Below are 15,274 nucleotides of genomic sequence, written 5' to 3' on the forward strand. Positions count from 1 at the left end.
CGAGAGTTAGTCCCACATACATGTGGATGTTCTTGACTCGAACACAATTGCTTCCAATACGAGGATACGAGATACAAGTGGGAAACAAAAAAACAAAATAAAAAATTCAAACTTTTTTCTTTCTTATCTTCTTCTTTGAACCAAACAAGGTTGAATGTGTTCAAGACTTTGAATTGCATTTATTATTCCTCTTAAATAATTTCGTAAAAAAAAGATGCTATAATAAAAGAGGAAGAGATAGAGATGTAAGTTTTAGAAGCTCTTGAATTTTTTTTTGGTTTCTCACATGTATTCTCGTACTAAAGGCAATCTTGTTCGAGTTGGGAATATCTACAAGTATGTGAGACTATATCTCCCAACGGATATTTCTTCCATCTACAAGACTTGAACTCGAGACCTTACTTAAGGTGAATCAAACATATACCACTTAAACCATTTTTTTTTGTTTCCAACATGTATTCTCGTACTAAAGGTAATCATGTCCGAGCTGGGAATACCTACAAGTATGTGAGGCTAAATCTCCCAGCGGATATTTCTTCCATCCACAAGACTTGAACTCGAGACCTTACTTAAAGTGAATCAAACATGTACCATTTAAACCAGCATCCGTTGATTCAGAAGCTGATGAAAGTGACCAATATTGTGTGCAATTATTTCATACATAGTAATTTATTTGAGGAAAAAATATATACATTGACCATGTAAAAAAAATTTACACTCTCACTATACTATTCATTCAATTCAATTATTATTAGCTGTAATATAAATAAATAATAGATTATATATATATATAAATCAATGTACAGGTATTAGATTGAATTTATATAATGTTTGTTTTAATAACCAGCCATCACTTGAAATATACGTTCTTCGTTCTTAATATTTATTTATTGAATCATATAATATTTGTTATTAATCAAAAAAATTAAATATTCAATCCTTGGAAAATATATTTATTAGGAGAAATAATTATACACTTAAAAAATAATTAATTTCTCATAGAAAGAGTGATGAAAACTCTTGATAGTATAAAAAATAGAGTTTAAAATCTGTGTATTGATAGTGTAAAATTTTATACACTGTCAACACATCATTTATCATTGATTTGTATTACTTTTATTTGAGAATCTATGATGGTTAACAAATCAATAGTGGATAATTTACTGACTGTGTAAAATACACTTACGTTTATACCTATTAAATCTATCCAAAATAAATATAACATTGGTCGGAGTGGATGAGTTTATCTCATCTCAAGCAAAGTGTTGTCCTTTCCAAATTCCTTCCCTACTCTTTTATCCTATGGACACTTTTATGTAGTAATTGATATTTGTTGCATTAGACATTAAAAAAAAAACATTATATATAACTTAGAACCTAAAACTCATCACTACCACCATCTTTCTCTTTCTTTTTGTCTTCACACATTCATTACTCTAATCTAAACTTCCAAACTCCAACAACAACCATTTCCTAATCACAAACACTTCCTTCCTTTGTTTGTGTTTGTTCTTCTTTTGTCTCCATCTCTCTCTCTCTCTCTCTCTCTTTCAGTTACTTGTTCTCTATTTTGTTTGAGTTACTTGTTCTTGTTTTTCAGTTACTTATTCTCTGTTTTAAAGTTACTTGTTATCTCTATATTTTCATTTCTCTAACTACTTGAAGAAAAATGAATGATGTGTATTTCTAAGATTCAGAATTCCCAATCATCATGGATATTGAGTCTATAATGTACAAGAACCCAATTAAGGTAAGTGAAGAGTGTAATATCTATATACCGATATGATATTATATATATAATTATATGATATGTATCATACTCATATTCATATAATCATATCAATATCATAGGATAAAATTGTAATGTAAATTATATGATATATTCATAATCATGTTCATTTTCTATTTAAATGTTTTGTAGGAGGAATCATGGAAGACAGTGTTAACTTTGGCATATCAAAGCTTAGGAGTTGTGTATGGAGATTTAAGCACTTCACCACTCTTTGTGTACAAAAGCACTTTTGCTGAGGACATTCAACATTCAGATACAAATGAAGAAATCTATGGTGTACTATCCTTTGTGTTTTGGACACTAACATTGGTTCCACTTTTCAAGTATGTGTTCATTGTGCTAAGAGCTGATGACAATGGAGAAGGAGGAACATTTGCTCTGTATTCATTGCTATGCCGGCATGCCCGAGTTAGCTTATTGCCTGATACTCAACTTGCAGATGAGGATTTGATTGAATACACCAGTGATGGATATAGTGTACCTGTTAATAAGAACAATGTTGGGTCTGGCTTGAAAAAATTGTTGGAGAAACATAGATTCCTGAAAAAGGTGCTGCTTGTTCTGGCTTTGATTGGGACTTGCATGGTTATTGGGGATGGTGTGCTATCACCTGCAATTTCTGGTATGAATTTTTTTTCTCAACAAAATCACTTTTTTTTGTATTGATAAAAAATCACTTATAAGATATTGAAATTTGTTTGGGTAGATTTTTTTAATAGTCAGAGTTTCTGATTAGAATGAGTTGTTTTTTCTCAGCAAAATCACTTTTTTTTGTATTGATAAAAAATCACTTATAAGATATTGAAATTTGGTTTAGGTAGATTTTTTTAATAATCAGAGTTTCTGATAAAATTCACAGATGCAAGTTCTGGTAACTCATTCATATTTGTTTTTGGTCATTTTGCAGTTTTCTCTGCTGTGTCTGGTTTGGAGCTTTCCATGTCTAAAGAGCATCACCGAAGTAAGCACCAACTTCCTTTCACAATAAAATTACTCACTCTACAAATTAATTTCATTTTAATCTTCTCTGTAAAATTTTAATACAGTACTAATAAGTTATATAGTTTGTGTTATAGGATTCTATTGGACAAATCAATGGTATTTTTTAGTATACAATAAGATCTCTTATTCAATCATCAAATTTTTGTTGTTGATATTATATCTGGCTTGCAGATGCAGATAAAACTACAATATGTTTTTTTCTCTAGAATTCAACTTTGATTATTATATTTCAACAACATAGCTAGGCATCTAGAATCATTCTTGGGAACATGTTTGCAATAATTTAATTAAGGAATTGCTATGATACTAAGGAACATTATGCTATATAGTTTTGGTCATTAGATTAAACTAGTTATTCTTGAGATTAACAACAAGCATTTAGAATAGTTCTCATTGTTTGGAACATGTGATACTGCAATTTTCTTAGCTGGATGTCCATTTTCCCATAGGACTTTTGCCCCCTCAATGGTATAGATGCTGTAAAGATATTGATAGTAAAATATTCTAATTGGGTATCCCAATATATTTGTTTAATGCATGAATGAAATGAAATCTTATGATTTTGAATTATTATTAGCCCTTCCTTTTCATGATTCTTATTACAAATTGCAAACCCTTTAATTTATTTGTCAAAAAGAGATAGCAGCAGGTACCTGCATAATTGTGGGTCCTAGTGAATATAATCTGGGGTGAATTCCTTGCTTTGACAAAGTCAAATCACTGTTATAAAACTTGTATCTCAATACATAATTGATCTATTAAAAAATATTGCACATGAAACTTGTGGCTAGTATATAAGCTTAAGTAGTTCCCTTTACAAAGCTAAGTTTTCATTTAGCTTATGATATATAGGACTAAAATAATCCCTGTAGAAAAATCTAGAATAGTCATCTGATTATTTGATTAGATATAAAAATTAGGTGTGGCCACTACCCAATTAGTCATGAACAGTGTATGCAAAACTTCCACTATGATACATAAAAAATGATTATCTGTGGTCCCTGTCAACTACATCAAGACCTAATTCTGTCAAACATTGTAACATTCCAATATACTGTTTTGTTTAATAGAAAAAGTAATCTGAATCATTATTCATAACAAAGTTAACAATACTTTTAAGAGAAAAAAATGTACATACCGACATTTTATAAGTTTTATACACTATCATTCATTTTTAATTATTATTGACTCTTCATAAAAAGTAATACAAATGAATGGTGAATAATATATTGACTGTGTGTAAATCTTTACACTCACAGTGCATAAATATTACACTCTACTTTTAAATTTTTATGCTCCTGGTCCTGCAATGCTGGATTCATATGGTTGTCCTTCCATTGCCCTCTGTGATTCTCATCAAATGTCAATTAATTCCTCTTGCAACTTGTCCTTTTTCTAGAGGGTTATAACTTGTGCTATACTTTAATAATATAACATATCACCTTCAGATTTTGCAAATTGATAGTAATATGTTCTCAAATTTCCAGTTGATGGACCAGTGAATATACCAATTGCAAGTAAAAATGCTTTGATGTGATTAACACTCTTTACTCTAAGGTCTAAGCACTCAAACAGTAACTTTAGTTTGATAGTAAATTTTCCTATTTTCTATAGTACACATTTTTCAGAAAACATATAACATTAAAAGAAGTGTTAGCCAATGACATAGATGATAACAAACCATTCAGGGTTATAACTTGTTTGAGTTAAAATGAAACTTCTTTTCATAGTGCTACTTTTCTGCTCAACATTTATCTTGGAATATCTCTAATCTTGCATTCCTGATAGTTGAGTCTAATGGTTATGCAGATGTGGAGCTTCCTGTTGCTTGTATAATACTGCTGCTTTTGTTTTCCCTTCAACATTATGGCACGCACCGTGTCGGATTTATATTTGCACCAGTTGTGTTGATCTGGCTCCTAAGCATCGGTGCTATTGGTCTTTATAACATCTTCCATTGGAATCCACATGTTTATGAAGCTCTCTCCCCATACTACATGTTCAAGTTTCTGAAAAAGACTCAAATGGGAGGGTGGAAATCCTTGGGTGGGATTCTATTGTGTATAACTGGTATTATTCAAGTGTAGCAAGTTGTGTTATAAACTGTTTTATGCTTGACATGATTTTACTTATCTGATATTATAATTTCTGTTTTTCAGGTTCAGAAGCTATGTATGCTGATCTAGGACATTTTTCACAATTGTCAATTCAGGTACACAAATGAAGCCTTTTATTTGGAACTTTCAATTTCAAAATTTTGAAGGTATATATTGAATGAAAAATGATGATTAGTGTTTGGTAGAGTAAACTTTTATATGAATATATTCAAGCACACACACATGTATCTCATGCATTCATTATTGAAGAAGTACATATCAGTACCATATGTTAATGATCTTTACTTGTACAATTTTACTCCTTTTTATATGAATTAATTCATATGATCAACCATGATAATAATAGTTAGTGTTTTACTTCTTGAAGTTGATTCTATCTTCTGCAAGGTGAAACCATACTTTCAACTTGTAGAGATAGAAAATGGCTGATGAGAAGATAAAGTAAACCATAAACGAAAAAAATGAGAAGTTACATAGAATGGTAGATCTTTTATATCTAAATAGACTCTCGAAATATTTGGCGGTTTATGATAAAATACAGTAATGTCGTTCATCCATGTAGCGTTCAACCTAGTGGGTTGGGTTTTGTATATAGAATGATAGATTTCCTTGTTACACATCTGTGTTGTCTTATCTTGGTAACATTGTCTAATACTTATACTTTATGTGCTTGAACCTTACAGTAACCTTTCTAGCAGTTTTCGAAACTGTTGATTTTAGATAGAAGGAAATTCCTCTGCCTTATGCACAACTAGTTCATTTGCACTTTTCTATCATTGATAAAAAATTTCTATGAATCTTCTGAGTATGCTTAGTTGATAAGTTGCTTTAACCAGAAAAAATCACTTTCCTGCAGATTGCTTTTACCTTTTTGGTATATCCTTCTTTAATCCTAGCATATATGGGACAAGCTGCATATCTTTCCCAGCATCATAACCTTAACAGTGACTATCAAATCGGCTTCTATGTATCTGTACCTGGTACGTTCTTGTGTTCTTCTCTGCATGCACATATATCAAATAATGATTAGCATTTTCTTTGATCTCTAGCTTACTTTTCTTTTTCCTTTATTCCAGTACAACTTAGATGGCCTGTTCTTGTGATAGCCATACTCCAAGCTGTGGTTGGAAGTCAAGCTATAATCACAGGAACTTTCTCGATAATCAAACAATGTTCGTCTTTAGGATGCTTCCCGAAAGTGAAAATTGTTCATACATCATCTAAGATACATGGCCAGATTTACATTCCAGAGATCAACTGGACTTTGATGCTACTTTGTTTGGCCATAACAATTGGATTTAGAGATACTAAACGCATGGGAAATGCTGCAGGTACATACACTCTATCCCCATGAAATAGTTTTCTTGTTGCGGATGAAAATTTTAAGAGGCATTGAATCATATAGAGTCATTTATGCACCATCTTTATTTCAATTTTGCTACAATTTTCCTTTCTCATTGTCATCTTCCTCCACTGGAAGGTGAATAGGGTGGAAATTAGGTGGTTAAAATATTGCTTTACTATTTGACAGAAGGAACCAGTAGGATATAGTTCGATTTAGACCCGGAAATTGTTAGTTCACTCATTTGTATTAACTCATCAGGTCATGAAAATTTGTAATATTTTTTATCTTTTTCTTTCTATCAACAGGCTTGGCTGTCATAACTGTGATGCTGATGACTACATGCTTAATGTCTCTAGTTATAATCTTATGCTGGCACAAGAGTGTTCTACTAGCCATTTGCTTTTTAGTGTTCTTTGGTTCCATTGAAGCACTCTACTTCTGTGCATCACTAATCAAGTTCTTGGAGGGAGCCTGGGTCCCCATTGCACTATCATTCATCTTTCTTGTTGTCATGTATGTATGGCACTATGGCACAGTCAAGAAGTATGAGTTTGATGTTCAAAACAAGGTCTCTATCAACTGGCTCCTCGGTTTAGGCCCAAGTCTAGGAATTGTGAGAGTTAAGGGAATTGGCCTAGTACATACAGAGCTTGTCTCAGGTATCCCATCTATTTTCTCTCATTTCGTTACCAATCTGCCAGCTTTTCATGAAATTTTGATCTTCCTCTGTGTCAAATCTGTCCCCGTGCCGCATGTGAGACCGGAAGAAAGGTTCTTAGTTGGTAGAGTTGGCCCAAAGGAATATAGGATTTATAGATGCATAGCACGGTATGGCTATCGTGATTTTCACAAGGATGATGTTGAGTTTGAGAGAGATCTTTTTTGCAGCATAGCAGAATTCATCCGATCCGAAACTCCTAAATACGAATTAGGACAAAGTCATTTCCAAGAGGATACAAAGATGACAGTTGTTGGTACTTCATCAGCAAGTGTAGATTGTGTAAGGATGTCCGAAGAAGAAAATGATGATCATGATGGTAATCATGATCATGATGGTAATCATCAAAATGAATGGTCTTCAGAGTTGATGGAAGTTGCTAAAAAGTCTCAGAAAAAAGTGAAGAAGCGAGTGAGGTTTGTGTTGCCGGATAGTCCACAGGTTAATTTGGATGCAAGGGAGGAGTTGCATGAGCTAACAGAAGCAAAGGAAGCAGGGATGGCATTTATAATGGGAAACTGTTATGTAAGAGCAAAAAGTGGATCAAGCTGGATAAAGAGAGTTGTTATCAATTATGGCTATGATTTCTTGAGGAGAAACTCTAGAGGACCAAGTTATGCTTTAAATATACCTCATGCATCTACCTTAGAGGTAGCTATGATATATCATGTATGAGTTTTTTGGATAAAATTTTAAATAGTTTAGCTTTGTAACTAGTCATCCTTCTATACATCATAAATGGTTGTGACATTTTTGTATAGTGACCCTCCAACCTTTCTTTTTTACTTTTTTCTTTCTTTAGTTTGTACTTTCTTGATATACAAAATAAGCTGTTTGGAGGGAGAACTTGCCCATTATATAAGCTGTAATGGTTCCTAGCATGAGTATGAAATGAAGATAAAGTTCTAATTGCAAAAGATATTGCAGTGAGTCTTTTGAATGAAATGGAGAAAACTCAACTATAAGTACTTCAATAAGTGTTTGTAGAACCGAGACAGTCACTCGATATGAAACTTTTATTTTAAAAAGATCAAAGTAATGGAAGTACTAATTTTCCAAAAGAAATATAGCAATTGTATAAGGAAAACTTATTAACAATGGGATTAATAACATAAAGTATAACAAATTGAACAGTGTTTTAAACCTTAGGCTTGGTATATAACAAAATTGCTTACCATAGGGTTGGTATATAGGATAAGATAAAAGAAAATGAAATTCATTACATACTAAGTATGATTTTGTATATCACATATTGGCTGCTTCCTATTTCATAGCTTAATATATTTTAAACATAGCTTAATATGTGTAATAATGGTTTGCGGATTCAGACACATTAAGGTTGTTGAAGTATAAGTCATCTACATTCTAGATGTATCTCACAAGAGTCTTACTCATAAAAGGCAGCGGATAGGTATAACTATGATACATGGCAAAAACAAAATTTAAATAATATAGATTTTTACTTTTTTTTTAATTAAATATTTTATAAAACTACGCCATCTCACATTTCTAATACTGGAGATTAAAGGTGTTTTTTAAACTTATTTTTTCAATTTTTAGTTCATATAATTTTACTAACTGTTTTTAATATTTAAAACTATAAACTATAAAACCATATGGCTACAACATTGCCATTGTATCAACACTTTAACTAATAACTAATATAATTACAGGAGCCTATTATATTGTATTGAAAGTATTTTAGGTTGGTTAACATGTTATTACTTGTTTATCAAGCAATCAATTCTTGTAAAGTATATATAACTCTTTTTTGTGGTTCGGAGTAATTAATGAAAATCAGAATAAATTATACAAAATTGTAATATATTGCATTTATTTTATTTTATGTTTTTTAGATTTTTCAAGGAAAGTGAAAAGTTGTTTGACCATTTCCTTTAAAATAAGTCAAAAACAAGAAACAAAATGAAGAATAGAAAACAAGCCATACAACACGTTAGTTTTATTAAGGTCTTGTTTGGGAGTGGGATTTTGGAGGGAAAGGGAAGGGATGACTTTGGAAAGCCTTCCCTTTGTTTGAGAGTTGGATCAAGGAGATGGGAAGGTTTTGGAGGGTTTCTCCCTCCAAAACCCTCCATGTGTCTATTTTTAAAGTTTCCTCAATTTGGGTTTTTAGAGATAAAATGTCAAAATAGCTAAATATGTTTAGTAATAATATATAATTATATATTATTGTCCATTTCTCATTGTTAATTACAATTTTAAGGCAAAATAAAAAATATTCTTACATTATCGTTAGTTTACCATCCTTCATCTAGATTTCATACTCTCAAATAAGGGAGAAGATTTCATTCATTTTCTCTTCCCTTCCCCCCTTCCTAACCCTTTGATCTCTCTCCTTTCCTTTCCTTCCTAACTCCCAAACAAAGCCTAAAGGTATGTTTGATTGAGTGAAAAAGGAAGGGAAGAAAGTGAGAGAAATGAAAAAGGAAAGAAAAAATCTTTTTCATTGTTTGGTTGTAGTAAAAAAAAGGAAGGAAAGGACAAAAATAGTGGGATCCATGCCATTATATTTTCTCTCCAACATTGGGAGGAAAACAAGTAGAGAAAATTAGATCAGGATCGACTATCTCAAAGTGTGTCCCAAACCAATAACGATTAAGGAAAAATAGAAAAAATAATGAATATTTTTTTTTAATTGACATTAGATATTTTCATTGGTTTATAACATGATCAGATACAACAATTTTTTGTCCAATAAAATTAGTGACAAATTTTCTCGTCGTTAATTCCTTATGTATTTAAAAATTCGTATTTCATGTTAATCACACTTATAAATGTCGATTATTTCCTAAAATTTCAAAGAAAACAAAATAACTCAAGCATGTTAATGTCAATATTAATAGAAAACAAAACGTTAGTTTAGTGTTTGTAAAGTCATGCTAAATCCACAAAAAGACAAAAAATTCAAGGGTTTAATTCTTGGAATAGACACTTACTAGAAGGGACAGTTGTACACCACCAAAGGAATTAGTTCATTACTCATTGGTGATGAGATATTTTTGGTAATACAAAAAAAAATCATTATTAATAATATTAAATTATTTTTCTTCTATTTCTTTCATTTTCTATCATGCCAAACAACTAAAAAATCATTACATTTTCTACCAATTTTCTTCTCTCAATTTTTCTTTCCTCAACTTTTCTTTCCTTCACTTTTCATTTCTAAACCAAGCACAACATTAAAGATTTATTTGCAAGTTTTATTTTATAGGGAAATGAATGAAAATGAAAAACTCCAGAGTAATATCTCAAGTATATTTCATGGCTCTAAAATCTTTTGTTTCTTTCCCTTCTAAAACCCAACTCATGAAAGAAATCTAAAATTGCAAATACATTTAAAATTGAGGACTAATTGATGGGAGGTGGAAAGTGAACCCACACAACTACATGTACAACCAATTTTTGAATCAAAACTCATCATAAGATGGATACATTCTGTCCCACCACCATTAAAGATACATTTTGTCCTCAGCCTAAAAGATATTATCAAACATAAAAGGTTTCTATTCACACTCTCCCAAAAAGCATCACCATAGAAACCAGATTAGTTGGTTTGCCTAGAGAACTGTGAATCAGTTCGTGAGTACCGATCCACAGTATTTTGGTTACCCAAAACGCTTTGATTCGCGTATTGATACCTAGTTCCAAGCGAACCACCATTAAAGATATAATTTTTCTTTTCCTTGAGCTTCAAACCGTGACCAACCGAATACGAATGAGAAGCCATAACAAAGGAGTTGCCATAGAGAAAAAAAATGCAAGAAGAAGAAGGAGGAAGTAGGAAGAAGAAGAAGATGGAGAGTAGGGTTTGAATAAGAATAGGTTTTGGTAGTATTGTGTAGGGCTGGCAATGAACCGAACCAATTCGGTATTCGTTCGAAAATCGATTCGTTATTTAGCTCGATAAACTTGGTTCATAAACCAAATGAGCTGAACTTGAGCTGAAAATTGTGCTCGTTAAATAAATTAGCTGAACTTAAGTTGGATATAGTTCGACTTGTTAGGTTCATAAGCTAGCTCGATAAATTTATATATATATTTAATTAATTATTTATATATATATATATATATTTATATAAACTAATTTTTATTTTATTATTACTCATACCTTATTTTTTATATTTATTGTTATTATATATATAAAAATATTATATTTATATATATAACCTTTTTAAGTATTTTTCAAATTTTAATTAATTATTTGAGTTGTCCAAATGAACCATTCGAACTGAACCGAACAGTTAGCGAACTTTAATCGAGCCGAATTCGAGCTAAAAAAATAACTCGTATCGAACTCGAGTCGAGTTTCGAACTGAGCCAATCCTTATCGAGCTGAACTCTGGTTCGACTCGATTCGACTCGTTTCTAGCCCTAGTATTGTGTAGAGTATTGAGTTACTTAGATAACCCAAAATATTTTAATGAGCCCAACTTAAATAAAAGTTTTTCTTTAAAAAAATATTGAATATTTTTTTCTAAAAATTTAAATTGACTCATCCATTTAGTTTTCATTAATAAAAAATACACTTAAGTAAAAATAATCAAATTATTAAAGCATATTAGATTATAAATGATTTAAATTAAATATATAATTAACTAAAAAAATTAAAATAAAATATTTTAAATATATTGTTAATTATTAGTCGACTATAATAATATAAGTATAAAGAACCTACTGAATATATTAACTAAATATACATATAATGTACTGATACTTTGATAAGGTAACGTACCATATACTCGTATCCGTATCGAAAAGAACCGCATATCATGTGACTTGATATGTGACTATGAGCATCACCATTACTAAAGAAGCATATTAAACATCTAAGAAAGCAAATGCACTTACTACTAGTTATGCTCAAGTGAACATACTAATACTTAGGTAACATGCACTTTTGCATAACCAAGCAATAAGATCAGATAAACACTTGCTGTCATAAATCAAATTTCATCATAATATAGAGCATGGAGATATGTTCTGAACTTAGAGTCCAATCGGTCTGATCACTGACCGGACTTGAAAACGGCTTTGGTTTGCAGTCTTAAATCGAATTAGGATTGAACCGCATTGAACCGGAGAAATTTCGGTCTGACCGTGCTAAACCCGATTCAACCGCATTAACTCGGGAAGTAAATCGGACGGTTCAATTAAAAAAATAAAAAAAACGGAACATCACTCAGATATTTTGTTTTACTCTGGTCCAAAATAGATGAAGATATGTTATTTCAATATAATTATACATAATTATTAATTATATAAAACTTTACATTTACATATAATTACATATCTATAAAATCAGCCGGTCTGACCGGACGGTTAACCATTTAAAACAGTTAAACCTAATACGAGACTTCTTCCAGTTTGACGTCCGGCTTGGGTTTCACAACATTGCATAAAACATCACTATTATTATTCTACCATCATTCATCATAATTTCAAACTTAGCAAGTTTGCATACGAAAATTTCTCGAAATTCTACAATCAAGGGATTGAAGTGAACTCGAGTGAAAGAAGAAAAGTATCAATGCAGATAACTCTCATGCCCATTTTGTTTGAAGAAAGAAAGTGTGCTAATTGCTATATTTTCTTAAGTTAGAATCATAATGCATCACAATATTATGCCACCATCAATCATCAGAACTTCAACATTAGCATACCAAATTTTCAATGGATCGAAATGAACTCGGGTGAAACAAGAAAAAAATAGTATTGTATCAAGATAATTTCATTCATACCCCTTCTGTTTTCATCATCCTAGGCAAATCTGTATTAAGAAAAGATGGCATGCTCATTTGAGGAGCCTCAGAAGAGCTAGAAAAATTCGCCTTCTTTGGCCACAACCAGATTTGGGACTCAGAAAAGCTCTCACCTTTACTTACACTTCTAATCCTCTTTGCTTCTTCCATATCCCCCTCCACTGATCGCATCTCAATCTCAACTTGATGTTCAGTTCCTTTAGATATGAACTTCAAATCGCGACATTCCGGGTCGCGGTTCAAGGCCACCCTGAGTTCTGAATTTCCAACCACATATTGGTAAGATCCCATTGAGTAACATCTTCTTGCATCCAAATTACTACTACTTGTCTCTCCAACACCACCACTATTACAATCTTCCTCTAAACTCACCTTCCTCAATTTACCAAGCCTTATAGGCAAAACCCCTTTCTCCACCACAACACTTTCTTCAATCACAACTTTTTTCTCTTTATCAAACCCATTTTCAACATTGCAAGGGCACCCCTCATCTTCTTCCCTCAAATCATCAAAATCAAACATTGGATTATGAATTGAAAACCCTTGTGTAAATAGTGTCACTCTACAAATAGGACATGTTGAGTTTGACAAAAGCCAAGTATCAATACAACACATATGAAAAGCATGGCTACACATAGGTAACAACCTTAACTTATCCTTATCAGAAAACTCACATAGACAAACAGCACAATCAAATGGCTCTTTGGGACCCAAAATCTCTCTATATTCAAAGACAGGAAGTGCATCAATAAAAGCCTGATCCAAACCTGAGTCATGAAGATGAAAAAGCTGCTGAAGCTGTCTTTGGAGTGCATGAGAAGGTGAAATTTCATGCATGTTGTTATATTGAGGAGATGAAGATAAGAATGGATGCTTTATGAGAAATCTAAGAAGAAAATGAAGGATACCAGAAATGAAAAAAAGAACAGCTAGAATCACTATACTGAAAAGAAGAGTTGGAGTAATTATAGTACTAGAAGATGTTGTTGTTGTTGTTGAAGTTGAAGGAGACATTGGTTGTTGAAGTGGAGGATAGTAGTTCAAAGTAACCATTTTTTTGGTGGGTGTGATGATGAATCCATTGCATCTTCAAATGGGTAATGCTCAGAATTCCAATTACCATAAATGCTTTATTTTTCTAACACAAATTACAAAGCTAGAACACACTACAGTAATTTTGGATTAATTGCATTTTATACAAGAAATTTAAAATTAGTCTTCCAAAAATTTTATTTCCCAAAAATGGGTGTCATTCATTTTGTTGGGTTTATTCAAAGAGTAATGATATATCTTTCTATTAATCATATAACCAGAAGGAAGTAACATATGTCACAAGGTGATATTTTGTTTTTTAATGATTGATTTACAAGTTATAAGTGTCACTTTTTTTATGGATAGGAAGATTAATATGATGATTTAGTAGGAGGATATATCATTTTTCTTATTCAAATGTGAAGTCCTATATTAAATATACAAGATAGGAGTGAAAAAATTTATAAGTAGAAATTACTCATAAAACTAATATTTTAAGGCTCTAATTCAAGACATAATATTTTACTCGTAACTTTTCATTCTTCTTATACTCCGATAACAATGTAACTCCAAATGGTGAGAAGCACCCTGTAAGCAAGTCCAACACATTTCTAGTAAAAAAGTCATCATATACTTACACGACTTTGATTATCCGGAGTTTTTTTTTTAAATTTAGTTGACAAATTGTAATAGATCTTTGCCACTTATCCAAACTCAAATTTTTAATTCAATTAAACAAAGACTCAAATAAAAAATTTAATTTGTGTTTTTCTATTAAATTTTAAAAATTGACCTCCAGAAATATTAATGGTTTATCATGACTTTTATGAGGCGAACTTCGGGAAACAAAGTGATGAATTACTTAACTTAGAAGGAGAAAATTTTCAAAATACATTATTTCAATAATTTTCTCCCAAAATATTTCTGCCTCACAACATAATAATCCTATCATATTCTGATACTAAAATACAACAAATAGCTTGTTAAACTCAGATTCCAAAATAAAATAGATATACATCTTCTACAAAGAAGAGACTTTTCTTTTAGGAGAGCAAATCCTAGTCCCCCTTCCTCTCCATTTTCTCCTCACTTGAGAGGAGAAAGAATTTCATGTGCCCCAAGTCATTTTCATTCTTTCTCCTTAAACTCTCCCCTAAATAGAAGGAGAGAAATTCAACTTCTCTCCTCTCATTTTTTTTTCTTTTTTCTATTTCCACTCTAGGTTGAATAGATTGTGAGCATGGGTCAGGTTGGGATGAGTTGAAACTTATCCTTACCCGATCCTAAATGTTGGTCGGGTCATTTTTTGAACCCGAGCCCGACTTTAACTCGATCCTAACTATCAATCGGGTTAATTTTTAAACTCGAACCTGATCTCAGACCTGATTAAATATAATACATACTTCTTTTAGATAAAGTCTTCTCAGTATTATTTACTATTATGAATATGTAATTTGACATATAAAATAATATATATATATATATATA

At 31.4% G+C, this 15,274-nt stretch overlaps 1 protein-coding gene and 1 pseudogene across 3 annotated transcripts; one reads left to right on the top strand and one right to left on the bottom strand.

Annotated features, from left to right (window-relative positions):
- LOC109336532 (potassium transporter 8-like) lies at nucleotides 1,477-7,900 on the top strand. 3 transcript variants are annotated; one of them, XR_002106357.1, is made up of 9 exons: nucleotides 1,479-1,750; nucleotides 1,922-2,414; nucleotides 2,700-2,753; nucleotides 4,604-4,864; nucleotides 4,954-5,006; nucleotides 5,768-5,891; nucleotides 5,988-6,242; nucleotides 6,562-7,716; nucleotides 7,756-7,900. XR_002106357.1 is itself a non-coding variant. In XM_019573194.1 (8 exons), the coding sequence occupies exons 1-8, from the start codon at nucleotides 1,712-1,714 to the stop codon at nucleotides 7,647-7,649; spliced, it is 2,367 nt and encodes a 788-aa protein (XP_019428739.1). In that variant the 5' UTR covers nucleotides 1,477-1,711; the 3' UTR covers nucleotides 7,650-7,814. The 3 variants fall into 3 exon arrangements, 2 of the variants coding, with proteins under 2 accessions (XP_019428739.1, XP_019428738.1); XM_019573194.1 differs by having other exon boundaries at nucleotides 1,477-1,750; nucleotides 2,700-2,756; nucleotides 4,607-4,864; nucleotides 6,562-7,814; XM_019573193.1 differs by having other exon boundaries at nucleotides 6,562-7,814.
- On the bottom strand, nucleotides 12,470-13,927 carry LOC109336533 (annotated as a pseudogene).

Source organism: Lupinus angustifolius, chromosome LG20 (assembly GCF_001865875.1).
Source record: "Lupinus angustifolius cultivar Tanjil chromosome LG20, LupAngTanjil_v1.0, whole genome shotgun sequence".
Classification (NCBI taxonomy): domain Eukaryota; kingdom Viridiplantae; phylum Streptophyta; class Magnoliopsida; order Fabales; family Fabaceae; genus Lupinus; species Lupinus angustifolius.